Source organism: Artemia sp. Qi Xiang Cuo, chromosome 8 (genome assembly GCF_049724085.1).
Source record: "Artemia sp. Qi Xiang Cuo chromosome 8, ASM4972408v1, whole genome shotgun sequence".
Lineage (NCBI taxonomy): Eukaryota > Metazoa > Arthropoda > Branchiopoda > Anostraca > Artemiidae > Artemia > Artemia sp. Qi Xiang Cuo.
In genome coordinates, this window is record NC_142801.1 from 40,170,148 (window position 1) to 40,197,810 (window position 27,663).

The window sequence follows — 27,663 nt, forward strand, 5'->3', positions numbered from 1 at the left end:
TTATCGTTGTGAAATTCAGCTTGAAAATCTTTCATATGGCCTAAAAAACACTGAAGCTGCAACGCCTATTTCGTATTTTAACACCACCACCTCTTTAAGACTAATGACACGGCCAATGTTTTCTGAAGATTTTTATGGAATGCTTCATCATAACTCCTAATTGTGACTATTAAGAACTTTGATTTGAAGGGCTTAGTTTGGGTTTCAAAAATTCTGTTTACTAGACAATCCGCTCGAGTAGCTTTGTCATATTTGTAGTTTTTGTTCATAATTATCAGTACCTTCCAATATACAAGCTTTTAGATATATGATTCCCCATCATCTCTCTACCCTGAATGCTTTCATTTCGTGTATAATGATGTTTAAATGTTCGAGATTAAAACGCCGTTCGTAGTAACGGTTATAAGTATGATAAAAAACTTGGTTTATTGATTTATAGAAACAAAAAAAAAGACAAAAAAAAACAAGTATTTTATAGTTTTGGATGCCACCCAAGATGTTGGGAAAGTAGAAGATTTCGGGAACTAATTTCCAAATCAGCACCGACCTTAAAAGAAATCGGCGTCGATTTGAAAAATTTTCTAGTTTTCGGCAGTGATTTACAAAATCAGCACCGATTTTCATCATGATCATCACAAAAAAAATAGGGATATAAATAAATAGTCACCCAGAGATGTCTGTGGTGAAGGACCCCGCTACTGAGCTGAGAACTAAACTGAAAACTAAGCTGAGATCAATCATGCAACTATTAATAAACTCCAGTTGACTGTTTGTGTCCATGATTTTTTGTTTTGAAAATCTCGCGCAATAAATTTTTCTTTTAACAGATTTTTCTTATCGCAATCATTTGTGCACTGATGCTGAAATCGGTTCCCGAAATTAGCTACGTGTGCCTAGCCCTTAAGGGAAGAATTTAGAAATGCTTAGACCAATCCTTGTCAAATCACACGTAGTGTTTAATTTCTGTATTTTTCCTCAAATATCACTACATGGTTGTATTCGTATATTCTACTGACATAAAATGTTACACATTTTGAGTTCTTTATTAGTTGACTACTAACTCCAAGCCTATAACTAAAGGGATTTGGATATTTTAATTTACACTCAATAATTTGAAGGTGTATGCATATCCAGGTTTTACCAATTGGGTTTGGAAGAGGAACTATGGCCTTAGCCTTAATTTAGTTGGCTTTAGCATTAGTTCAATTAGGGCTTTAACATAAATAGTTACTTTTAAGGAACTATTTTGTATGCGTTTTTAGGTTATGGTCAGAATATCGAAACTATTAAGATACAATGGTGGAAATATGTTTTCTTGGAACCAATACAGGGACGGAGGTATTCCTAGCTACCAAAGACTGCTACATATGATGAAGATGTTACAAATCTTGTTACAGACCCATTATAGAGAAAGGCTGTTATTTTTCATAGCCAATAGATTAAAGACTTAAGCCTGAATAATCAGTAAAAATGTCTAGTTTTAGTGAGACATTTTGTTTATTCGGATTAAGGCTATTAGAAAATGATTGAGCCAAAATATAAAGAACAAACAGCTTGATTTATGAATTTCAATAACCCTTGCACGCAAATAAAGCAACAAAAAAAATAAAAACACTTCAGTGGAATACTCACTGATGTATGCGAATGAAGATACAACCTGGAACTCCTTCTAAGGGTGCAGCATATGAGTTCATCTCGGTATTTATATTTTCTTGTCAAACATAATTTGTATTACCTTTTAGGAGACCGGAGCAGGAGTCAGCTATAGCTCCATCATCAGTGGATCCAATAGCCGCCGCTCAATCACTCATATCACGTCTAACATCTGGCTACCCTGGAGGTAGTCAAGTACTTCCAAGTCGGACCACTGATCTAGCTCAGATAGCGGAATCTTTTATTCAAGCTGCAACTGTACTGCAATCAGCTGGGATCTCAACTCAAGGAACTGTAACATCTGTATCTGGTGAGTAATAAATGCACAAAGACTGAAATCTTTTGACAATGGCTTTCAGCCATGGGTGTTCGTATCCCTATTATTACGCGGTGTGACAGTTGGAGATACTATAAAATAATTTTATCATGGGTGAAAGCTTAACCTGTCTTTGCCAGTTGTATTTCAAGTATATGTCGGCAAACATTTCTTTCCCCTTAAATTGGTTTTCAGAATGTTAACTGAGTTTTTTTTTTACGATCCATTTGTTTTGATTTCTTTCTTTCTTTTTGGTGTGGTGGTCATAGTCATCGTGAAAATATGTAGTAGTGGGCTTTAGTAGGGGTTCCCCCCCCCCTTTTTTTTTCCTCAAACGTTTTCAGGATTACTTCCGGAGAGGCGAAACAACAGTAAGCTTGCCACATTAAATATTTCACTGGAACATGGTTACGAATCCATGCAAAATAATCTAATTCTAAAAAGTGGGAGTTCTCATACAATTCACCTAGAAAGTTTTTTTTTCAATATGCATATAAAAGAGATTGTTTATAGGTACTAAGGACGTTTTTTGTGCCTTTAAAAAAGCAATACATTTTTAAGATCTAGTTTATATATTTTTTACGACAAATTTCTATTCTTCTAAATTATGAAATATAAAAATTTTGATGCCGAACTGAGCTGTAAGATAATGGAAGGGGAGAAAGTGCTTCTGAGCAAGTTATTAGATCATAGGCAGCGCAATAGCGCTGCCTAAGTAAAGAGCGATGTGGGCACAATGTACTATTATTTTTTCTTTTTTTTTGGGGGGGGGGGAGGGGTTTAGGCCAGGGCACTTTGTATGGAAAGGGTTGTCCTATAAAATTCAAAAGGGGTCATTCGATTGGAAATTGAGAGAGCTAGTGCCCTTTTTAATATCGAAAGTGATTGGAGGTGACCCTCCCCAAACGCAATCATTTTCCAAACACACTCAATCAAAATGTTGAGATAGCCATTTTTTTCAGCATAGTTAGAAGGTCTGGAAATTATGTCTTTGAGGATGACAAGCCTCCCCCCCCCCATAGCCCTCAGGGCAAGGGTTGTGAGTTATGCTTTGGGGGCATATAAGGTTTTTATTGAAAGAGTGGACGTATAAGCTTCGAAGGGGGTTTATTGGATTGGTAATCAAGTTCTAGTGCCCTTTTTAAGAGTCAAAGTGATCAGAGGACAGCTACACCCCCTCCCCCCAATCCTCACGCCCATCATTCCCCCAAACGCATCCACTAAACATTTTGAGAAAGCCATTTTGTTCAGCATAGTTGCAAGGTCTAGTAATTGTTTATTTGAAAATGACAACCGCCCCCCCCCCACAGCCCTCAAGGCAAGGGTTGTAAGTTATAACCGGGATCATATACGGTTTAAATGGAAAGGATGGTGGTATATACTTCGGAGGGACTCATTGGATTAGACATAAGAAATTCTAGTGTCCTTTTTAAGAGTCAAAATGATCGGAGGGCACCTAGCCCTCCCCCTCCCCCCTAACCGTCTATTGTCCCCAAATGCATCCGATAGAAGTTTGTTCAACATCAGTCCAAAGATCGCATAACAATGCCCTTGGGTTCAACAAAACACCCCAGAGTCTGGGGGCCGGGGGTTTAAGCTATGCCCCGGGGGCATATAAGCTTCTTATGGAAGGGATGATTGTTTGAACTTTAGAGGAAGCTCTTTTGAATGGAAATGTATAGCTATAGTTCCCTTTGAAGAGTCAACTGATGGAGGGCAACTAGCCCCCCCCCCCTCTCCCTGACACCCCCTTTCCCAAACGCATTTGATCAAAATTGTGAGATAGCCATTTTGTTCACAATACTCCTAAGAGCATATAACAAGGGCTTCAGGGTGGATCAACCCTCCAGAGCCCAGGGGCAAGGGCTGTAAGTTATGCCCCGAGCGTAATAAGGTTTTTATGGAACGGATGGTCGTATAAATTTCTTTTCGGATGGAGCTCATTCGAATTGAAGTAGGAAGATGTTTCGCCCTCTTTAAGAGTCAAAAGTGAATGGATGGCAACCAGCCCCTCCCCCACAAGTCTATCATTCCCCAAAACACATACAATCAAAATTTTAAGAGAACTATTTTGTTTGAAATTATTGAAAGGTCCAGTAATTATGTCTCTGTTGATATAAACCTCCCCACAGTTTTCAGGTTAAGGCCTGTAAGTTAGGCAATTCTTTCATTGCTTATATAGAGTATATGTTATTGAGAAAGGTATTCATGTTTGATTTGTTTTTCAAAAAGACAAAGAGAATTCAGGTGAGCCTTTCAGAGAATTTGGAGCAGAGTGTTGAACTAAATCAAAGCACGTTATGTGTATACGGATTTTCAAAAGGGCGTAACTCATGAATTACTGGGTATATTAATTTGGAACTTACAGAAAATGATAAAGGATGGGATCAAAAAGGGAATATTTGCATGCTACCATTACCACTACAATTACCAGTTCTACTACTGCTACCACTACTACTACTATCACTACCACACGACTCAATTTTCGATTGGAAATTGAGATGGCTAGTGCCGTTTTTAATAGTCAAAATTGATTAGAGGGTAACCAGTCAACCCCCCCCCCACGCCAATCATTTCCCCAAACACATCCATTCAAAATTTTGAGATAATTGTTTTGTTGAGCTTAGTTGTAAGGCCAGGAAATTATGGCGTTGTGGATGAACCCCCCCCCCTCCCCCACAGCCCTTACGGCAAAAGTTATAAGTTATGTCCTGGGAGCATGTAAGGTTTCTATACAAATGGTGGTCGTATAAACCTTGGAGGGGGCTCATTGGATTGGTAATCAGAATTTATAGTGCTTTTTAAAGAGTAAAAGTGATCGGAGGGCACAAACCCCTCCACTACCCTCACACACACGTTGTATTTTCCCGAAATGTATCTGATAGAAATTTTAAGGTAGCCATTTTCTGTCGTAGAAACTTCAAAAAGGGCTCGTTCGATTGGAACTTGAAAGGGCTAGTGCCCTTTTTTATTGTCGAAAGTAATTGGAGGGCAACCATCCCCCCCCCCCCATGCCCATCATTTCCCCAAACACTTCCAATCAAAATTTTGAGATAGCTATTTTGTTCGGCGTAGTTGAAAGGTCCGGAAATTATGTCTTTGAAAATGAACCCCCCCCCAGCCGTCCGGGTAAGGGTAGTAAGCTATATCCCGAGAGCATATAAGGATTTTGTGGAAAGGATGGTCGTATGAACTTAGGAGGGGCTCATTGGATTAAAAATGGGAAGTTTAAGTGCTCTTTTAAAGAGTCAAAATGATCAGAGGGTAGTTACCCGAAAGTCGAAAGATCACATAACAAGGCTTTTGAGGTTGAGTTAACCCCCCCAGAATCGGGGGGTAACGGTTTTAAGTTTTGCCCCGGGGGTATATAAGGTTTTTATGAAAGGGATGGCCTTGTGAACTTTGGAGGATGTTCATTTGATTGGATATGTATAGTTCAAGTTCGCTTTTAAGAGTCAAGCATGATGGAGGGAAAATAGACCCCCTCCACCCTTTCATTCTTTTTTCCTCTAACGCATTCGATCGAAATGTGAGATAGCCACTTTGTAATCATTCGTCCAAAGAGCATATAATAACGTCTTTAGTAATCAAATTTAAGGACTATTTAGGCAGATTCTGAACTAAACCAAAACGAACTATGAGCATGTAGACTTTCGAAAAGGTGACAAACCAATATCTTAAGAACAATTTATATTATTAAGTCAGACCTTTAAGAGTAAGTTGTGGCAAATTTTGAACTAGCCAGAAAGCACTATGTGTTTACTTTTAATACTATCACTACAGTTACTGTAACTAATGACGCTAAGGGCAATAAGGTGAAACTTTTAGGGGACGTTTAGGGGGACTTTCAATTAAAAGAAAAAACTGTATGCATGCAGCTTTTCAAAAGGGTATATAAGCAATATCATAGGTAGCATCACTCTATAATAGCTAGAAATATCATTGAAACATCTAAGCAGCTAATTTGGTTCAAAATTAAAAGATCTAGTGCCCTTTTTAAGATTAAAAAGAGATTGGAGGGCAAGCAGCCCTATTGTCAAATCCAGTCATTTTTCAAACACATTCAGTCAAAATTCTGTGACAGCCATTATGTTCAGCATTGTAGAACGGTCAAGCAACTATGTCTTTAGGGATATTGAGCATGTCCTTCCCCCACAATTATGCAATTGGCCCATATGCTTCAAAACTAAATGTTGCTTTAAAAATCTAAATCAAAAGGTATTGTTACGGTTGCACTTCAGCAATATATCGATAACGACTGGGGGTATTAAGTTGAAACTTTCGGGGGGGGGCTACTGTTACTACTTCTGCTCTTGCGATATAAATAAATAAAAAGAGTGTAAGCGTGCCCAGGTTGTCAAAGAGCATAGATATAATCTTTTGGGAATGATATTAAGTTTTGTTTTTCAGGTCAACTTGAGGAGGTATAAAATTAAATAAAAAAATACTATTTGTGTCCAGATTAAAAACTGTGTAAAGAGTTTCTTCCAACGTTCAAATAGCAAGCCAAACTGTGGATTCTTATAGAAAACAATCGAAAAAATATAATTTTTTTTCCCGAAAAAGACTACGTCAATTAAAAAGGAACAGAAATTCATTAAAAAAAATTTTCCACAAAACAAGTCTCAAACAAAAGTATTTGCTTCATTAAGCCAAAAATGAGCAGAAAAGTCAAATAATCTTCCGCGCGTAAAACTTTCACAAATCACTATCAGTAAACAAATGAAACTCAAAGCGAGCAGAAATCACAATAAATAGCCGAGTCAAACTCAAAACGAGCAAAAATTAACATTAGTAGGGCCGATAACCTCCATGCCTTCTCAAAACCAGAACATAATTTCCGCTTTACTGAAAACAAAATACGTTTTAAAGGTTTTCACTTTTTTTACTTTAATAAATAAAATCATATTAAGACTTTAAGGAATAAATGTCAGTATATGTATATTAAACTGACAATACACGTTTATTGTTTGTTTTTTTTTCGGTAAAGCCCAAATTATGTTCTGCTATTTAGAAGGGATTGGGGTTATCGGCCCTAGTAATGTCAATTTTTGCTCGTTTTGAGTTCTACTAGGTAACAGCGTTTCATTCATTGAATTAGGTATTTATGTAGCATTTATATATTTTCACTGAAACATGTGATGGGGGATAAGCCAGTCGTGCGATCATGGGAAAATTATATTTCACCAACCACATCGCCATGGCCAGTACTGCCACCATCCTTTACAGTATTTTCACTAGGCTCATCACCATGGTTGGTACTGCCACCATCCTTTACAGTATTTTGGCCATCACAAACCTACCCCTTTGATTGAATTCTTTTTACTTCTAGGATCAAGCAATGGTAGAGTAGCTACTCCGACTATGATAGAAACATATGATCCTTCCTACTGTTCAGCGCGTCTTCCTCCACCTCAACCTTTAGCTTCTGTTGATGCTGAAGCGGTTGAAAGGTATGTTTTCTCCAAATTCTCTTAATATAAGGTTGTTTGTTTTACTCGTAAGGTAGTCTGTTTTACTCGTATGCTTATAGCCTTCATCAGGAGAAAAGATACAGTACCCATATTACAAAAGATTAAAAATGTATTTTTAAAGAAACAATGAATTAATACTGATTTGGAATATATAAATATAACTCAAAGGGTGCCTACTGTAAATTTGACAAGTCAACGTATCAGCAACCATGCATTACTACCACTACTACTAACAGCCCACTGCAGCACCGAACCACCCGAGGCCAACACTGCTGTGCTCCTCCTCTATCCCAATCTATTCAAAGCCACCCTCTTTACACCCTTCGAAGAACTTCCAATCTATCTTAAATCTGTCCCTGGTATTGGCTAAAAAACACCCTATTAAAACACCCTGGGCGTTGGCTATTCTGCTTTTAATATCTTCAGAGCGCTCATCATCTTTACTAAAAGTTAATCAAAAAACTGTTTGCACAAAATAAGTTTCTAAAAAAAAAGTAAAGAATTCCATTAAACCAAAATGAACAAAACTAGAATCAAATGATCTACCAAGGATACAACTACCTCAAATCAGTATCAATAAATAAATGAAACTCAAAACAAACAGAAATTAAAATAAGTCAAACTCAAGACGAGCAGAAATTAATCTGTGTAGGGTTCTAAACCCTATCCTTTCTAAAAGCTAGAACATAATTTGCACTTTACTGAAAAAAATTCAATGAAAAAAAGAGTATTGTAAGTTTAATATACATATGCTGATATTTATTCCTTAAAATCTTAATTAATTTTTGATTTTTTAAAATTATACAAAAGAAAACATTTAAAAGAATTTTTTCAGTAAAGTACAAATTATATTCTAGCTTTTTGAAAGCATACGGTTTAGGACCCTACTCAGATTAATTTCTGCTCGTTCTGAGTTTGACTTATTTTAATTTCTGTTCGTTTTGGGTTTCATTTATTTATTGATACTGATTTATGGTAGTTGTATCCTTGGTAGATTATTTGATTCTATTTTTGCTCATTTTTGGTTTAATAGAGTTCTTTGCTTTTTTTGGAAAAAACTAATTTTGTGCAAAAAGTTTTTTTGATTAATTTCTGTTCGTTTCATATTGACATAGTCTTTTTCAGGGAGAAAGACTGAACCTCTTCTGAAGTTAAACAACCATCCCTTCCATAAAGACCCTAAATAACCCCTAGGTATAACTTGCAACCCTTGCCCTTAGTATCTGGGGTTTGTCTCAATCCTAAGAGTCTCATTAAATGATATTTAGACTATTTTTAATAGAACGGGTATCTCAAAATTTCTATTAGACGTATTTCGGGATATTATGACGTGTGTGTAGGGGAAGAGGGTAGCTGCCCTTTGATTACTTTGCTCTTAAAAAGAGCACTAGAGCGTCTGATTACAAATCCAATGAGCTCCCTTTCAAATTTATGTGACTACACTTTCTATAAAAAAAAAACCTATATGTCCCCAGGGCATAACTTACAATCATTGCCCTGAGGGCTGGGGGGATTTGTTATCCTCAAAGACATAATTTCCAGACCTTTCTGATAGGCTTAACAAAATGAATATATCAAAATTTTGATTGGACGTGTTTGGGGACATGATAGGCGTGGAGGGAGACATTTGCACTCTGATCACTTTCGACTAATAAAAAAGGCACTAGTCCTTTCAATTTCCAATCTAATGAGCCCTTTTTGAAGCTTCTACGACAAAACTTTCTATAAAAACTTTATATGCCCCAAGGGCATAACTTACGACCCTTGTCCTGAAGGCTATGGGGGGAGGGTTGTCATCCTCAAAGACATAAATTTTAGACCTTTCAACTACATTGAACAAAATGGCCATATCAAATTGCTGATCGGAAGTATTTGGGGAAATGACGGAGGTGAGACGATTCTCCCTCTGATTACTTTCGACTATTAAAAAGGGCAATAGCCCTCTCAATTTCCAGTCGAAAAAGCCCTTCTTGAAGTTTTTACGACAACACTTTCTATATGACATTATATGCCCCAGGGTATAAATTACAACCTTAGCCCTGAGGGCTGTGGGGGGTTGTTATACTCAAAAACATAATTTCCTGACCCTTCAACTACGTTCGACAAAATTGTTGTATCAAATGTTGATCGGAAGTGTTTGGGGAAATGATGGGTTTCGGAGAGGGGCATTCGCCCTCCGATCGCTTTTGACCATTAACAAGGGCCCCAGCCTCCTCAGTTCCGAACGGCATGATTCCTTTTTTGAATTCATACGACAAAGCTTCCAAAGAAATAGTTTTTCGAACTTTCTACTACGTTGAACAAAATATTCTTCTCAAAATTTTGATTGGATGTGTTTGGGGAAATGGTGGGCGTGAGAGGGGCGTTAGTTGCCGTCTAATCACTTTCGACTAATAAATAGGGCACAACCGCTTTCAATTTCCAAACGAATGAGCCTTTTTTGGAGTTTCTACGACAACGCTTTCTATAAAACCTTATATGCCCCCAGGGCATTGCTTACAACCCTGCGCTGAAGGCTATGGGTCATCCTCAAAGACATAATTTCCGGACTTTTCAACAACGTTGAACAAAATAGCTATCTCAAAAATTTTTATTGGATGTTTTTGGGAAAATGGTGGGCGTGGGAGGGGTGTTAGTTTTCCTCCAATCACTTTTGACTATTAAATCGAAATCTTTTCCAATCGAATGAACCCTTTTTAAGTTTCTACGACAACTCTTTCTATAAAACCTTATATTCCCCCAGGGCATAACTTAAAACCCTTACCCTGAGGGTTGTGAGGGGGGGGGGGGGTGGGGTCATCCTCAAAGACCTAATTTACAAAACTTTCAACTACGTTGAATAAAATGAATATCTCAAAATTTTGATTGAATGTGTTTGGGGAAGTGGTGGGCGTGAGAGGGAGATTAGTTGCCCTTCAATCACTTTCGACTATTAAATAGGGCACTAGCCCTTTCAATTTTTAATCGAATGAGCCTTTTTTGAAGTTTCTACAACATCACTATCTATAAAAAACCTTATACGCCCCCAGGGCATAACTTACAACCCTGGCCCTGAGGGCTCTGAGAGGGTATCATCCTCAAAGACCTAATTTCCAAGACTTTTAACTACATTGAACAAAATGGATATCTAAAAATTTTGATTGGATGTGTTTGGGGAAAACGTGGGCGTGAGAGGGGGGTTAGTTGCCCTCCAATCACTTTCGATTATCAAAAAAGGCACTAACCCTTTCAATTTCCAATCGAATGAGCTCTTTTTAAAGTTTTTACAACATCACTATCTATAAAAACTTTATATGCTCCCAGGGCATAATTTACAACCCTTGCCATGAAGTCTCTGAAGGGTTTATCATTTCAAAGACCTAATTCCCAAAACTTTTAACTAGCCTACGTTGAACAAAATGGCTATCTAAAAATTTTTATTGGATGTGTTTGTGGAAAAGATGGGCGTGAGAGGGGGGGGGGGCTAGTTGCCGCCCAATCACTTTCGACTATTAAAAAGGGCACTAGCCCTTTGAATTTTCAATCAAATGAGCCCTTTTTCAAGTTTCTACGGCAAAGCTTTCAATAAAAAACCTCATATGCCCCAGGGCATAACTTACAACCCTTGCCCTGAGGGCTTTGGGGGAATGTCCTCCTCAAAAACATAACTTCTATCTGGAAATTAACTGCGGCCTATGATACTACCTAGGTAAGTGAAGCCGTCTACTGAATCGATCTTCTTGTAACCAAACATCACCTCTTCACCTTCACTTATTCCTAATTTTAGCGACTTAGTCTTCTTAACATTAATTTTCAAACCTTTTCTTGCACTCTGGACTTGTAAAACTGCTAAAAATTCGTGTTTTTGCTAACATTTTCGTCTAGGATGCTAATCATTGGTATTAACTAGGTGTAGGAGTGTTTTGCGTGCCCAATTGTATCCGTTTTCTCCCATTGCCTGTGATGTGCTCTTTAGGACCAAGTCTATCAAATTGATCCATACAAAGGGGGATAGGGCCCAACCCTGCTTAACTCCTGATTTAATATGTAACCAGCTACTAACCTCATTTCCTACTTTAATTGCAGTAATGCTATTCTCGTACATGTCACTAATCACTTTAATGTATTTATCTGGTGTACCATAGAAGGAATGGACCCTTTTGCTAAAGCTCTTCTATCAGTTGAATCAAACGCCTGGTCACAATATGCCTGGCCAAAAAACACACTTATCTTCTCTTAAAACTTTATATACTGCATCTCCAAGTCTAAAAAGTATCATCATTCTAAGGAATTTGCTTCTTACAGTGACCAAACTTATGCCTCTATAGTACCCAAACTCACTCTTAAGACCTTCATAATCTTTATAATCTTCAGATCATCATAATTTTCAGTAACGTAACTCTAAATTCATAACCCCCATATTAAAAAAAAAACTCATTTACCACACTATCAGCACCTGGACCCTTAATATTTTTCAATCCTTTTAGTACTGACGCTAAATTTTCCTCACAAAACAAATCGTCCTTCAGATCCACAGTTTCACAAGCTTTTTCATTCTTTTTTATGTCTTCTCCGGTAACTTTCCCTCTCAATTTTAATATGCTAGTACAATATTTTACTATTATGCTGTCTGTCTGGATGTTCCTGATCTTTTGCAATTTAGCCATGACGTCCCCTTCACGTCTCCTGAATCCATATTTTAATGCTTTCTCCACTTTCTTTACATTCCTCTTATTTTAATATGAGCAATGACTCAAATAATTCTTGTACCCGCTCCTCCTCCTCTCTATTAAACATTAGGTATTTTCACTAATATTCCTGGCTGCGATCCTAACTTTCATCCCTAAGAGACCATCTGTGACTTCTCAAAATATTTACCTAAAATTACTCCATACCTTTTGTATATTGTCAAATTTCAAACTCTCCAGTTCAGGAATCAATTGTTCCTGGAAAGTTTCTCTGAGAGTCTCATCCTGGAATTTACCAACGTCATCGCCTCTCGGAAGGTAGTTACTCTTCCTAAATTTCAGCTTTAGATTAATCCTAGACACAACTAGATGGTAATATTTACTTTAAACATCAATAAGAGCAGTCCTGTATACCCTAGTATCTTGTATCAATCCTGCCTATCTTCGATTTACAATAACATATTCAATAACGTATGACAAACAAGAAAAAACATATTATAAATGAATAATAAAATTAAATAGCCAAAAACGAGGGTAATATCGGTCACTGAAAAAAAAAAAAAAATTAAATTGAAGAAGGCAGGTGCTTCGGCAAGGTACTTCCCCCGCCAAGCCGTCTCCAGTGCTAAAAAAAGAAGAAGAAAAATTAACACAAAGCAGACTAAATACCTTTCGGTCCAGTGGCTTTTTGCCCCTCGTGTTCTCGTCTATTTAATTTTACCATCAATTTATTATATTTTTACTTGTTTGTCATGCGTCATGTATAGACAGTTTGAACGATATTCTTCCATTTGTAATAAGAACCAAATGGACTGCAAAAACTGAGCAAAGTAGTTAAAGCATGTACACTTGCTACCATAAATCATCTTGATCCAGGCTAGTTCGGCTTCATTTTCTGCATAATTCTGCTTTCAACTTTTAATCTAGAGAAAGAAAATCTAAATCTACTTACCTATTGCGACCGTATTGATTTTTACAGGTCACTATTGAAAGAAGGGACAAATGGGGACTTCCCCTCTATTGCGACAATGCAATTTGGAGAGCTGTAAGTTTCGGGATACATCCTTCTATACGAATACACCATTGTGGTCATTCTTCTTTTCAACCACTTTTTATTTTACAAATCTTTCTTTTTCCCCTTATCTAAATTAGCTATACGATGAGTCAATGGCTATGGCAGCTATGGCTTTCTTAGTCATCGAGCTACTTTATTTTTAATCCGTCATCTGCTGCCTTGTTTTGAAAGAAGTGGTAAGATTTTCTTCTATTGCGACAAAGCAATTCGAAGAGCTGAAAGCGTTCGGGACACATCCCTCGATAGGAAGACGCCGTCAGTGGTGATTCCCCTATTCAGGCACTTCTTTTTTTCAATTTCTTTGTTTTTCCACTTTACTAGAGAAGCTCTGCGATGAACTCGATGTAAGGTTGCTTAATTATCGAGCTACTTCATTTTTAATTTATGTTCTGCTACCTTGTTTTGAAAAAAGTTGCAATAGTGGAGTTTCCTCCTGTTGCGACCAAGCAATATGGAGAGCTGAATGTGTCGCGTCATATTCCTCTATACGAAGCATCGGTGGTCATTCCATTTTTCAGGTACTAGTTGTTGTTGTTGTTTTTTTTTTTTTTTTTTTTTTTTTTTTTTTTTTTTTTTTACAAAATCATTCTTTTTCCCTTATGCTATGTTATGCAGCTATGCAATGACCTGGTCGTAGGGTTTCTTAGTCATCGAGTTACTTTATTTATCGCGTTACTAAAAATATAAATGTTTTTACTTTTATAACTTTAATAAATCAAATAAAATTAACATTTTGATTGCTAAATATCAGTATGTGTATATTAAAATGACAATGCACATTCGTTTGTATTTTTTTCAGTAAAGTGCAAATTATGTTCTGGCCTTGGGAAGGCATAGGGGTTTTTAGCCCTATTCATGTTAATTTCTGCTTGTTTTGAGTTTGACTCGGTTATTTATTGTAATTAATTAAAAAAAAAAATTCCGAAAAAATCAGTTTTTCAAAGAAAAGTAAAGGCCATTTTAAACTTAGCTCAGCAGATACAAATAACTTTTAAAATTAAAACAACAAACGACCAGAAATTACTATCAAAGAATAAATGAAACTCAAAATGAACAGAAATTAAATGAACAATCATAGCAAAAACACACAACAAGTAATGATATAAATGAATAAATAGATCTAAAGCGAGTAATGCTTAGATTGAATATGAAAATCAAGCTCAAGACGAAAAAAATATTTTCTTATTGAAGTACAAATAAAACTTAAAACGAACAGAAATTAAATAAACAATCAATGCAAACAAACATACAATAGATATTAATTTAAATTAATAAATAAATCTTAAAACGCGTGAAACTTAAGTTGAATATTCAAATCAAGCTTGAAACAATCGAAAAGCACTACAAACAAGAGTTTGGGTATGACCTCCTTCTCTCACTGTAAAAGTCTAGAACCTACTGCGTCACTGCCGCTTTACTGAAAACCAATTTTGTGACAAATATTTTCTTTTGTACTTATCTCTGAAAATAAACATTAAAATTATAGTAACATTTTGAACTGATGAGCTTTCAGCAATTAATATCATTATACATGAAATATTCAGTTTAATTTATTAGCTCTTTTTAAATTTGTTAAAGATGAATATAGTTTCCCTACAAACAAGTGATTGGATCTCCTTTCCTAACTGTAAATAAAAATCAAAAGCCTACTGCGTCATTGGCGCTTAACTGAAAACGGATTATATTGCAAATACTTTCTTTTCCAGTTGTTGCAACATTGAAAATGCAAATACATTGGCAGAAAAATATAACATAGAACTGATGGATCTTTCAACATTTATTTTCGCTATGGATGAAATATTCAATTTGATATTGATTATACTTTCAAAGACCGTTCAAGACACATACAGTTTTCAGTACAGCGCCAATGACGCAGTAGGTTTTAGACTTTTACAGTGAGAAAAGGAGGTCATACCCAAACTCTTGTTTGTGGTGATTTTTGATTGTTTCAAGCTTAATTTGCATATTCAATTTAAGTTTCACTCATTTTAAGATTTATCTATTAATTTACAATAATATCTATTGTATGTTTGTTTGCATATATTGTTTATTTTATTTCTGTTCGTTTTAAGTTTCATTTGTGCTTCAATAGGAAAATATTTTTTTCGTCTTAAGCTTGATTTTCATATTCAATCGCTTTAAGATCTATTAATTCATTTATATCATTACTTGTTGTATGTTTTTGCTATGATTGTTTATTTAATTTCTGTTCGTTTTGGGTTTCATTTATTCTTTAATAGTAATTTCTGGTCGTTTTGAGTTTGAATTTTAAAAGGTATTTGTATCTGCTGAGCTTAAGTTTAAAATGGCGTTTACTTCTATTTGATAAACTTCTTTTTCGGAAAGTTTTTTTTTTAATTAATTTTTGTTCGTTTTTGATTGCAAAAAATTTCTTATTTCAAAATCAAACTTTAAAAAAAATCAAATATTCTTCGAAGTATCAAACCTGATATCAAAGTAACAATACCAATGTGAAAAAATGGGTTTGTGTCAACCTCTGAGCTTTCATAATCTGATTTATGAAATGTTTTTAACAAATTTGCTATCACAAAGTTTTTATTGGATGGGTTTTGGGAAAAAGGGCGTGGGGGGACTAGATTAAGCTTCAATCTCTTTTGACTCTTTAAAAGTGAACTAGAACTTTCTATTTTCAATCAAATGAGCCCTCTCTGAAGTTTATACAAGTATCCTTTCTATAAAAACCATATAAATCCCCAGAGTATAATTTACAACGCCTGTCCCTCGGCCATGGGAGGTTGTGTTGACCCTGGAGTTTCAATATCTGATGGTTGAACTATTTTTAACAAAATGGTTATCTGCAATTTTTATCGGATGGGTTTATCCATCCGATATGCCCAAAGGCGTGGAGGGTGGGAGGGGCTAGTTGCCCTCCGATCGTTTTCACTCTGAGAAAATGAACTACATCTTTTAATTTCCATTAAATCTAACCCTCTTTGAAGTTTATACGTGTTCACCTTCCAAACTAAACATATTGGTCCCCAGAGAGCGATTTCACAGACCGACCCCTGCGCTGGGGGGGGGGGGGTTGTGTCGACACAGGCGTTTTTATTATCGGACCGTTGGACCATTTTTAGCGAAATGACCATATGTAAAGCAGTTTTGTTATATGATCTTTGAACTATTTTTAACAAAATGGCTACCTCAAATTTTTTATCAGATGTATTTGGGGGAAAAGGGCTTAGGGGGCCAGTTGCTCTCTGACCACTTTTGACTCTTAAAAAGAGCTGGATTTCAATATCCAATCAAATGAGCCCTCTCTGAAGTTTATACGAGCATCCCTTTCATACGAACAATATATGCCCCAGGGCATAAATTACAACGCCTGCCCCCGGACCCTGGGGGGTTGTGACGACACCTGACTTTTTGTTATCTGACTTTTGAGAAATTCTTAACTTAATGCCTATTTCAAAATTTTTATTGGAAGCATTTGGGGAAATGGGGCGTGGGGGCCTAGTTGCCCTGCAATATCTTTTGACTCGAAAAAACTTAACTAGAACTTTCAATTTCCAATCAAATGAACCATCTCTGAGTTTTTTACGAGCATCCCTTCAATAAGAACCATTTAGTCCCCAAGGGCATAACTTACGACCCCTGCCCTCGGGCCTTGGGAGGCTGTGTTGGCACTTGAGTTTTCGCTATACTGTCTTTGAACTATTAAAAAACAAGTTATCTCAAAGTTCTTATTGGATGGGTTTGAGGAAAAAAGGGCGTGGAGGAGGGGGGCTAGGTGCCCTCCAATCTCTTTTGACTCTTAAATAGTGAACTAGAACTTTCAATTTCCAACCAAATGATAACTCTTTGAAGTTAATACGAGCATCCCTTCCATAACTTATAACGCCTGCCCCCGGGCCCTGGTGGGTTGTGTCAACACCGGAATTTTTGTTACATAATCTTTGAACTATTTTTAACAAAATAGCCATCTTAAAATTTTTATTGGATGCATTTGGGAAAATAGGGTTTAGGGCGGGGAGCTGGTTACCCTCCAATATCTTTTGACGCTTAAAAAGTGAACTAGAACTTTCAATTTCCAATTAAATGAGCCCTCTCTGAAGTTTATACGACAATGTTGTCTATACAAAACCTTATATGCCCCCGGGGCATAACTTACAACCCTTGCCCTAAGGGCTATGGGGGATTTGTCATCCTCAAAGACCTAATTTCCAGAACTTAAAACTAAGTTTAATAAAATGGCTGTCTCAAAATTTTGATTGGATGTGTTTGGGGAAAAGATCGGCGTGAGAGGGGGGTTAGTTGCCCTCAAATAAATTTCGACTATTAAAAAGGGACTAGCCATTTGAATTTCCAGTCGAATGAGCCTTTTTTGAAGTTTCTACGACACCGCCTTCTATAAAAACCTTATATGTCCCCAGGGTATAACTTAAAACCCTTGCCTTGAGGGTTGTGGGGGAGTTTCCTCCTCAAAAATGTATTTTCTATGTGAAAATTAACTACGCTGAACAAAAAGGCTGTCTCAAAATGTTGCTTGGATGTGTTTGGGGAAATGATGGGCGTGGCGGGGGGGGGGGCTAGTTGCCCTTCAAACACTTTCGACTATTGAAAAGGGCACTAGCCCTTTGAATTTCGAATCGAATGAGCCTTTTTTGAAGTTTCTACGACAACGCCTTCTATAAAAACCTGATATGCCCCCAAGGCATAACTTAAAACCCTTGCCCTGAGGGTTATGGGGGAGTGTCCTCCTCAAAAACATATTTTCTATGTGGAAAACAATCACGCTGAACAAAAGGGCTATCACAAAAGTTGGATTGGCGGGGTTGGGGGGAATGCTCGGGGTGGGGGGGGGGCTAGTTGGCCTTAAATCATTTTCGACTATTAAAAAGGACACGAGCCACTCCAATTTCAAATCGAATGAGCCCCTTTCGAACTTAAAACCTTAACTTAAAACCCTTCCCCTGAGGGTTGTGGGGAGATGGGTTGTCATCCTTAAAGACCTAATTTCCAAAACTTTCAACTGCGTTGAATAAAATGGCTATCTAAAAAATTTGATTGGATGTGCTTGGGGGAAAGGTGGGCGTGAGAGGGGGTTTAGTTGCCCTCAAATCACTTTCGGCTATTAAATAGAGCACTAGCCCTTTGAATTTCCAATCGAATGAGCCCTTTTTCAAGTTTCTACGACAAAGATTTCGGTAAAAACCTTATATATCCCCAGGGCATAACTTCCAACCCTTACCCTGAGGGCTGTGGGGGGATTTTCATCCTCTTAGATATAGTTTCCGGAGCTTTCAACTACTTTGAACAAAATGGCTATCTCCAAAATTTTGTTTGGATTTGTTTGTATAAGTGGTGGGCGTGGAGGGAGTGTTAGTTTTCTTCCAATCACTTTCGACTATTAAAAAGAGCACTAGCCATTTCAATTTCCAATCAAATAAGCCCTCTGAAGTTTCTATGACAACGCTTTCTATAAAAAAAAAAACCTTATATGCCCCAAGGGCATAACTTACAACCCTTGCCCTGAGGGCTGTGGGGGGGGGTCGTCATCCTCAAAGACCTAATTTCAAGAACTATCGCTAGTTGCCCTCTTATCACTTTCGACTATTAAAAAGGGGACTAGCTCTTTTAATTTCCATTCGAACGAGCCTTTTTTGAAGTTTCTACGACAACGCTTTCTATAAAAATCTTATATTCCCCCAGGGCATAACTTATAACCCTTGCCCTGAGGGCTTTGGGGGAGTGTCCTCCTCAAAAACATAATTTCTATCTGGAAATCAACTACGCTGAACAAAATGACTATCTCATAACTTTGATTGGATGTGTTTTGGGAAATGTTGGGCGTGGAAGGGGTGTTGGTTGCCTTCCAATCACTTTCAACTATTAAAACGGGCACAAGCCATTCCAATTTCCAATCGAATGAGCGCTTTTTGAAGTTTCTACGACAACTTCTTCGATACGAAGTGCCCTGGACTAAGACCAAGAAACCAAAAAAAAAAAAAAAAAAAAAAAAAATACATTGTGCCCACATCGTTCTTTACTTAGGCAGCACTATTGCGCTGCCTATGATAGATGGCAAAAGTAAATATTGTTTATTAGCCAAAAGAGCAAACACTAGTGTAGGCACATCATGTATGCAGTCATATTTATACCAAATATTTATTATTACAAAAATATTTCTATTAGTGTAGTTTTTAGCCAACTAATAGTTATAATCATATGTAACGATAATTGTTCGGATTATAATTTAACTTTTATGTAATAGCATAGTAATAAATGAACCTAGTAACGACTTCACATACGAAGCTCCATAAAAAGGAAACTGTATGCTAATAGGGTTGCTATTGCTATACTGGGTTGCTATTGCTAGCAAGTTTCTGGACTTCTCTAATTTTTTTTTTTTTTACTGATGTCCCCCCAGCTTCTGTCGCGCCCAAACCAAAATCCTAAAATAATAGTGGAATGCGATCTTAATGAAAATCACACGACCAAATTCAAGATGTTTGAGAAACGCAGACGCGTATTTTTTGTTTTAGTTTTTTTTTTTTCTCTTTTTTTTTTACAGTAATGGTGGTGTCGAATCAAGAGTTCTAACATATATGGAGAGGGCTCATTTGAATAAGAATTTACAGGTCTAGTGACCCGGATGATGCTACGACAGAGATCATGTCGTAATTTAGGGCTTATTTGAGCAATTGTGTGCACGAAAACTTTTGGCTCAAATAGGGCCAAAATCCGATCCATCAAAAATTTTAAAGTGGTTGATTGGTTTAGAACCATGGAAAACTCATTTAAGAACCTACCAGTTTTAGAAGCCATACTGCCGCACGGTGGCTCATTCTTTCCTAAACATAAATGCAATTTATTCAAGATCAACAGTTACTTCGAATCTTTTATGCAGTAATACCAACAATTGTGCAGTTTTACATGGCTGTATGTCAACTATTAGGGGTCAGGTCAGTGGACATGTTGGTTACGGGAAGTTGGATTGAGTACCAAGGCTGAAGGCTCATTTTGGTATCAGTCTGTATTTGAACAATATATTACGACTAACCTCTAAATATGGGGGTGGAGGTGGTGAAAAATAGTATTGTAGAAAACGATATTCATTAAATACCGAATAGCCTTAACAGCCTTGCAATAACAAATTTAACTTCAGCTTAGACAGTGGAAGATAAAAGGGTTGACACACTACTTCATATTTAGGAATCTCAGATTTTATTATGTAAAACAAATATATTTGAAAACCCCTTATTCCCGAAGCAATGTTATGCAAAGGGTAAAAGACTGAGGATAACTCCTAAAACAATATTAAATCGAAAAGAAATGACTAGCTTTTTTTCAGACATAAAGGAAAGTAAAGAGTGAATTTAAAACTTTAAAATGAGTAATTTAGATTTTTATTTCAAATTATCTGAAAAGCAATTGGTAAATAAAACACCTATCGCTTCAAGTTAAAACGTTGTTTTTTATTTTCCTATGGATTTTTTTTATTTATTTTCTAATCAGCACAATAGTGTTGCTTTAGCGAAGAGTTATATATTTTTTGCGTAATAAAATTGTTATTTTGTTCAGATCTTCTCATTTTGATCTAATGTCTGTAAAAAAATTGGGAAAGGGCTTTTTCGATTGTGAGTTAAAGGTTAAGAAGACTAGAGACTAAAATTGGGGAATATCGTAGTCAGAATCAACGTAATAACGTTGACTTATTGAAGAGATATGGGTGTCCCATGTACTATATATTTTTCTCTCATGGGTTATCACCGTGTGGAACGAATAGCCATAGTAAGTTAGGGAAGGATTCTTATAATTATGAATTCTGTTTTCTAATACTTTTCAAAACTGATATGAGGAAAACTAACCTTCTTTTGTCGCCCTCACAACCTCACTTGATATTGTAACATAATCTCAATAAAAAGAATGTTAATCAAATTTGTCAAAAGATCTGAAAAATATGTCTCCAAGATTGATTTGATCCTTGCACGTCCTGGTGCAACGGAGGCTTTATGGATATAAATCATCATGAATCGTGCTCGTGTACGATCGTCAACGAATCATGATCGTCCCTCCACCCGACTTTATAGCCATAAATAAGTTATACCATTTTTACTCTTGCTCGTTTAGGGTTCATTTAGGTGAGTGATCTTGAATGAACAGGTAACTCTCCCAGTTTCCACAATGATTTCCAATTTCAACCACAGTTCATATCCAGGGTTTCAGAGTTCGCTAATTGCAAGGTTAAAATCCAAGCATGAAAATCTAATATGAAACACAGTAAATACATGTTTCACAAATGTTTGTTTGATTTTCACTTTAAGAGATCTTAGAATAAAATACAGTATAAAATACAAATTCTACTGACCAAGGTGAAGGTAAAATTATGATTGACAATTTTCAATTTTATAATTATAAATGCAAAATTTTATTTTACAACAAGATAGATAATTTATCCTACAATCTTCAAAAATGGCATTCACTCCACCAAACTTTGTGTTCAAAGACTTCAATATCTATGAAAATTGCTTGATTTCAAATTTACCTATTAAAATTATAAGCGTAAGAATGTTTGCATACATGACAAATATAGCCTCAGAGACAAGGGTCCAAAATTTTGCAAATAGACTATCCTTAGCATATACATTCTATTAGGAAAAGTTAGTCAGAATCCCGTGCGAAGGTTATGTCGTTTGCTAGGCTGTAATTTCCTCGAGGGGCGCCACTCCTCAAGTGGGAATAGAGTTGACCGCAAGGTCCCCAGGAAAGCAGGTCGTCCTCGTCTGGGGTGGGAGAACATCACAAAGAAATATTTAAAGGAAATGGGAACTTCATGGGTGGGTGTAAAAAGGGAGGCTTTGAATAGATTGGGATGGAGGAGGAGCGTGCGTAGCTGTGTTGGCTTCAGGCGGCTTGGTGCTGTGGTGACTTGTTAGTAGTAGTAGTAGGAAAAGTTAGTTATCTTGCGCCTTGTTAAAACCAGGTTATGCAAGTAATCGAAATCTTTATGTTTGAAGGTATAAATTGGGTCAGTGAACCCTCCAACCCGCCTTCCTTTTGAGTTCCGACTTTTTTCGGAAGGTTTTTCGGAATTTCGCAGCTTGATTAAACTGGAATTTTGCAAGGATTTTCAGTATCAGTTTGAAAATGAGCTAACTCCTGATCAGGAGTAAAACGAAGTATGTCCTTATTTACTTCCAAAAAGAGGCAAATCCAGATATGATCCAAAAATGAGCAAAGTCATAAATAACTCGGGGCAGGAATGAGGTCAGTGTAGACTCAGTGCAAAAGCAAACTAAGCTGTGAGTTGGTGCAAAGCAAGTTGGTGCTAAGTCCTAACTGGTTGTAAATCCGAGCCAAGTTCACGGGCTAGGTCCAAGCTACGGGCTAATTTGGAACAAAAAGGAGCTGTATTTAAGTTTTAGAATTTTTGTTGACACAGCGCAATCTAAACTAAGTCGTGATCGGTGTAAAATAAGTTATGTTCAACCGTGGAAGGACTCGGTGCAAAAGCAAGAAAAGACATAGCTCAGTGCAAAAAAGCTATGTATGACTGGATGTAAAAACAAGCTATGTCTAGGCTGAGGGATTTTGGCGACTTGGTACCAAAACGATCTAAATCCTGACTCAATGCAAAAACGTACTAGGTCCAAGCTGTCGGCTGAGTTGGTGCAGAAACGAGTAAGTTTCGTATTCTGGTAATATGGTTTCTGCTAAATATCAGTGTTGGAAACCAGGGGTCTGATATTGGTGGAGGGGAGAGAAGGTAGGTGGAACTGTGTGGAAATTCAACCTAGACGGATTTGCCTAATTCCCCCTCCAATAAGAAAAGCTTCGAAGTCCTTCTTAAATCGGAGGATTCCAATCTCAAAGGTGAATATCTGCTGAAATGTATCTATCTGTCATACAGACAACAACAGACAGGCTTACTTATTATAGATCTAATTTACCGAACTATGCCGAAGGAGTGGTAAGCCAAAAAGGATGCGGACTCTGACGTATTAAAACAAAAAGTTTTTTTTCAATGAGGGTGAAGTGAGGCTAAAATTTGGGGCGCAGTAGTTCCCTCATATGCGCGAAATGAATAGTTTCCCTTCTTTAAGTTTTAAAGTTAGTCTTTACTTTGATCTAAAAAGCTTCATTTTGTTAATTTAAATTTGTTTCAGATGAAAATTTTTTTTATTGTGTTGTCTTTTCTTTTCTTAATCAGTCTGTTTCCGTTTAACTTGGCTCCTTGAAGCATCTTGTTCTAATGTTTTATTATTACTTTTATGTATTTTTTAGACTCTTCATTGTATGCCAGCCGCAACGACCAGCATTATTTATTCTAAAAGACGTATTTGGAAGATTTGGGAATCTAATAGACGTATACATGTTAAGTGGTAAGAACTGTGGATATGCCAAATACGCTGTCAAGGAATCAGCCAATCGTGCCATTGAAGTAAGCTTCTGAATTTTGATTTGCCTATTGTTTCGGTAAAATTGGGGGTATGATTTTCACAACTAGAACCTGCTACCTGAAACTATATTATAGGTTTTGGGTTTCCGGTTTCTGACTTTGAGGTTTTTTTTTTTTTTTTTTTACCAATCGAAAGGCTTGTAAGGATGAAAGATGGACCGGTCTACCGTATTAAGTCCTGCTGGGCTAAACTCTACTATTTGTGATAAAGGGAGAGGGGCTCTTCGAAACTAAAAAAATTAGGCAATTTTACAAAACATATTCATAGGGACGTTTTAAGAGCCTTAGGTTTTTGGAAGACTGTTTTCAAGCATATCATTGAAAACTATTCATAGAATTGACATATTGAGACCCGCGTGACACATTGAGAAAAAAGTGTATGCTCCTAGTTACAGAAGCACAAAATTATCTGTGTTATAGAAATGTATTCCCTTTTATTAAAAGATCTGATTTTTTTTTTCTTGTTTTCGCTTATTTGACATGATAGTTGTATTGATGGATTGCCTTATTGTTTTGTTATAATTGATGATTGTGTTGCCAGTTAAATTTGTAATCATTTGTATTTGCTTCAAGTTTATTACGAGTTAACTGTAAGACTGGAACATTTAATTAACTATTTGCTTTGCCTCCATTGTTGTCCTATCTAATAATGATAGCACATAAGTTAATACACTAAAGACGTTTGGTACCCATCTTTGGGAAAATTAATTATTTAGTTACTATTTTGACTGTTCCAGGTCCAGTAAGTATTAACTACGAAACAACCGGGAAAGAAAAGGTGACTAAATAATTACTATTTGTAAAGAATATGACGGACATGAACACGCTTGTGGAATACGCTTCTTCTGAACTTGTGAATATTTTTCATATGGTATATCGAGGGAAATAAAAGTATACTGATAGTAGTAGAAGTAAAAAGTAAATTGTAGGCCCAAGAGTCTAATTTAGCTAGAAGATTTTATAATTCTGAGAATAGATAGGGGTAATTAGAACAGTGGGAAAAGCTGATCCAGCTGGCCTTTTTAATGAAGAGTATTTGTGCAGGGTAAAAAATATTTAACCATATTTCCTTCCTGGCTACTTTACGTGAATATACCAAAATTCCTCATGTCATTAGAAACTTCATAGCCTCATGCTGAAGGGTATAGGCTATTTTCTACATGTTTTCTTACTCCTTTGTTCGACAGTTCCTTGATTATAAAAGCATATCCACTAATTCTATTATGTGGATGTGAGGAACCAGGTAACTATCTATATACCAAGGCTAATCAAAAGTGCAAATCCAATTAGACGATCCTAATGCTGGATTAAATTTTCATTGTGGCAAGTCTTCTCTTTAGAACAGGTTAAGACAGTGCTATTCGCTAGATGGCGAGTATTGCAAATCCAATAATAGTCGCTAGACTGAGCTACGATACTATTCGCCATAAAAACATGGGTAATGAATAAAAACGGGTATAAACATACACGGTGGAAATTGTAAGAAAAATACGGGACAAAACAGAAACGGCACTGAAAAAATGGGTGCCTGATTTCCGTTTTAAAAAAAAAAAAAAAAAAAGGGTAAAAATACAGCAACAGAAAACAGTGCCCACCCGTATTATGAATAATTTTTTTTAAGGCTTTGCATGGTCAAGAGGTGTGTGGATCTCGATTAAAAGTAATGCTGGCGGAACCCTTAAATGCCAAGGAGACTGTCAGAAAAAGAGTTAGGACGGATGAAGGAATGATGGAATAAATGGTAAGTTTAAAGTTTTCAAAATATACTAGCTAATGTATTGTCCATAACACCAGTGATTATAGACATGTTTATAATTTAAACTCTTTAAGTCTTGAACTGTATTAAAAAATAATGAACTTCTTTCGTAAAAGCTTAGTGCCTTATTTTTCTTCTGTTCCATTCGAAAATTTTAGTTTATTCGTATTTATTAATGATGTTCCATTGTGAATCATCACTTGTAGAGATGAGCGAAGAGATAATAGTCTAATTAAAGAAGAAGAGCTTCCTTTAAGTTGCAAAGAAAATTTAATGCTAAAACAATTTGGAGTATTGTATGTTCATTCAAACTTTTTTTTGAAGAAAATGCATAAGGATAAAAAAATAATAGCATTGATGAAATTAGAGATCTAGTGGGAAATTTAAGGGTTTAGTTATCAAGTTTTTTTTCGTTTTTTAGGCTTAAATTGTTTTCATGAAAGTTTTTGTAAGTATGCCTAGAATGGACGTGGTGTCTGGTAGTAGTGCTACGGGGCTCGTGTTTGTATCTCAAAATTTATTCAGAAGATTTTTGTCACTAATAGTATCGCCCGTTTTCCTAACTAGAATCGATTGTTTAAACTTGATGAAAAAAAACCCATTAGTGTTTCTTCGGATGACTCCCAACAATTGAGGTCAGCGTGGCACAATGTATCATCCCCGATGACACCTTCTGGGGGCACATTATCACACCTAAGGGTTTTTCAACCTTTTTCTCTCGAAAAAGGTTGTATAGCTGTATTGTTTTTCTAACACGATAGAAGGTTTTTTTTTAGTTTTGTTCATTTTGGTTCTGTAACTTAGGAAGGACGTGGAAGGGGCTGTGGTTTGATGAAGGGTTGATACCATTGCTTTGTTTTCGGCTATTAGAACTTTACAGCCCTATTCCTTTCTTTAAAAGGATATATTTATTCATAAAACAAATATTTTTATCTGTCTCACCACCCCTTGAGCCGCATTTCGTCGAATTATTTTTTAACCTATGAACTTATCGGTTGACTTTGGTAATCAATAAAGTAATATCTACGCATACGACTGTGAGAACCTTTCACCAGCATTTTCACCTATAATTGCTAATTTTCAAGAGCTTTTAAAAAAGGCATGAAAGGGCCGCCGCTGAAAACCTACACTGGTGATTTTTTAGTCCTTTTGTCATGGAAAACAAATAAAATCATATATTTTGCATGGGTAGTACTGATCTGCTTAATCGGTTTAAGTTAACCCATAAGCTCAAGTTGGGATGCCGGAGAATAGATTGATTATATGTTGGAAAGTTAGATTCAAATCAATCAGTCAAATCAGTAAAATATTAAGGTCAAAATGTTTTAGTGACAAAATCAATAGAAGAAATATATGGAGTTATATATAAAACCTTTCACATCCTGGATCTCAAAAGATTGAAATTGAATGCTCTCAAAACGGAAACTAGGGATTTTAGTAAGATATTAGATAATACTGGGTGGTTCATGATTCTTCACTCAAAGGGAAAAGATTCCTGACTAATTAAAGAAGAAAATCATTTGGGTTTTCATTCTTCGTCTGAGCATTCATTGAAAACTATAACTATTCTTGCCAAGGGAAAAGTAGCTATAATTGCATTATCCAAAAAGGGCAGCTTCATGGATGGCTATAGAAGTTGTATTCAGGTACATACCAACTGTCTCATTGGAAGAAGTTGGAGAGATTGTAGTTTTCCAAATAGGACTAACCCACTATATTTTATTTCTGGGGAGGGCCTGGGACACTTTTGCTTTGAGTGTAATGATCTGTTAGGTTTAAAGGTCTAATTTTAAGAGAGAATTTATTGACTGGTGGAAAGACGAGCTATTGTTAGGGGGTTTTCAGATCAACTTGTTATGGATGTGCTGTGGCAAAAGTCATTTTGTTGTAAAAGCGTCTGAGGCCTGTAGGTGGGACTTTCCTTCCAAATATATCATATTCCTTTTGTTTTATTTTGCATACAGGTCTATTAGCTTTGAAGCTCGAATATACATAACATATATATTGAAAAAAATAGATACATAAACTTTCCTTTCACATATTTATTAGTAGATCAGAGGTTTTTGTCTAATTATTTTGTTTTGCCAATTCTCAGAAATATGCTGTTGATAATGCACCGGTGAACCCTTTGAATCCTTATTTATATAAGAAATGGAATTTTTACTTATAATGGTCGACTGAAGTGTAATCGTAGAAAAGTTTGAGCGAGGTCAGAAGTACAATTACTATTTAATGCTATATTTAAGCAAAACCCGTCTTTAAATTCTTTTCTTGTATTAATGCTGACGTTACAAAAGTAATT

General features: G+C 36.3%; 2 protein-coding genes across 2 annotated transcripts in view; both read left to right on the forward strand.

Moving 5' to 3' along the window:
• The window catches only part of LOC148949396 (RNA-binding protein 45-like), a 161,472-nt gene that overhangs the window by 24,486 nt on the left and 109,323 nt on the right, over positions 1-27,663 (forward strand). The window contains exons 6-9 of the mRNA XM_089093422.1: positions 1,743-1,963; positions 7,302-7,422; positions 23,431-23,587; positions 25,227-25,346. Of these exons, the coding sequence (XP_088949548.1) occupies positions 1,743-1,963; positions 7,302-7,422; positions 23,431-23,587; positions 25,227-25,343 (616 nt within the window). The 3' untranslated portion in view covers positions 25,344-25,346. The remainder of the gene's footprint in view (positions 1-1,742; positions 1,964-7,301; positions 7,423-23,430; positions 23,588-25,226; positions 25,347-27,663) is intronic.
• LOC148949397 (RNA-binding protein 45-like) overlaps positions 25,235-27,663 on the forward strand; it is a 223,149-nt gene continuing 220,720 nt past the window's right edge. The window contains exon 1 of the mRNA XM_089093419.1: positions 25,235-25,346. Within this exon, the coding sequence (XP_088949545.1) occupies positions 25,344-25,346 (3 nt within the window). The 5' untranslated portion in view covers positions 25,235-25,343. The remainder of the gene's footprint in view (positions 25,347-27,663) is intronic.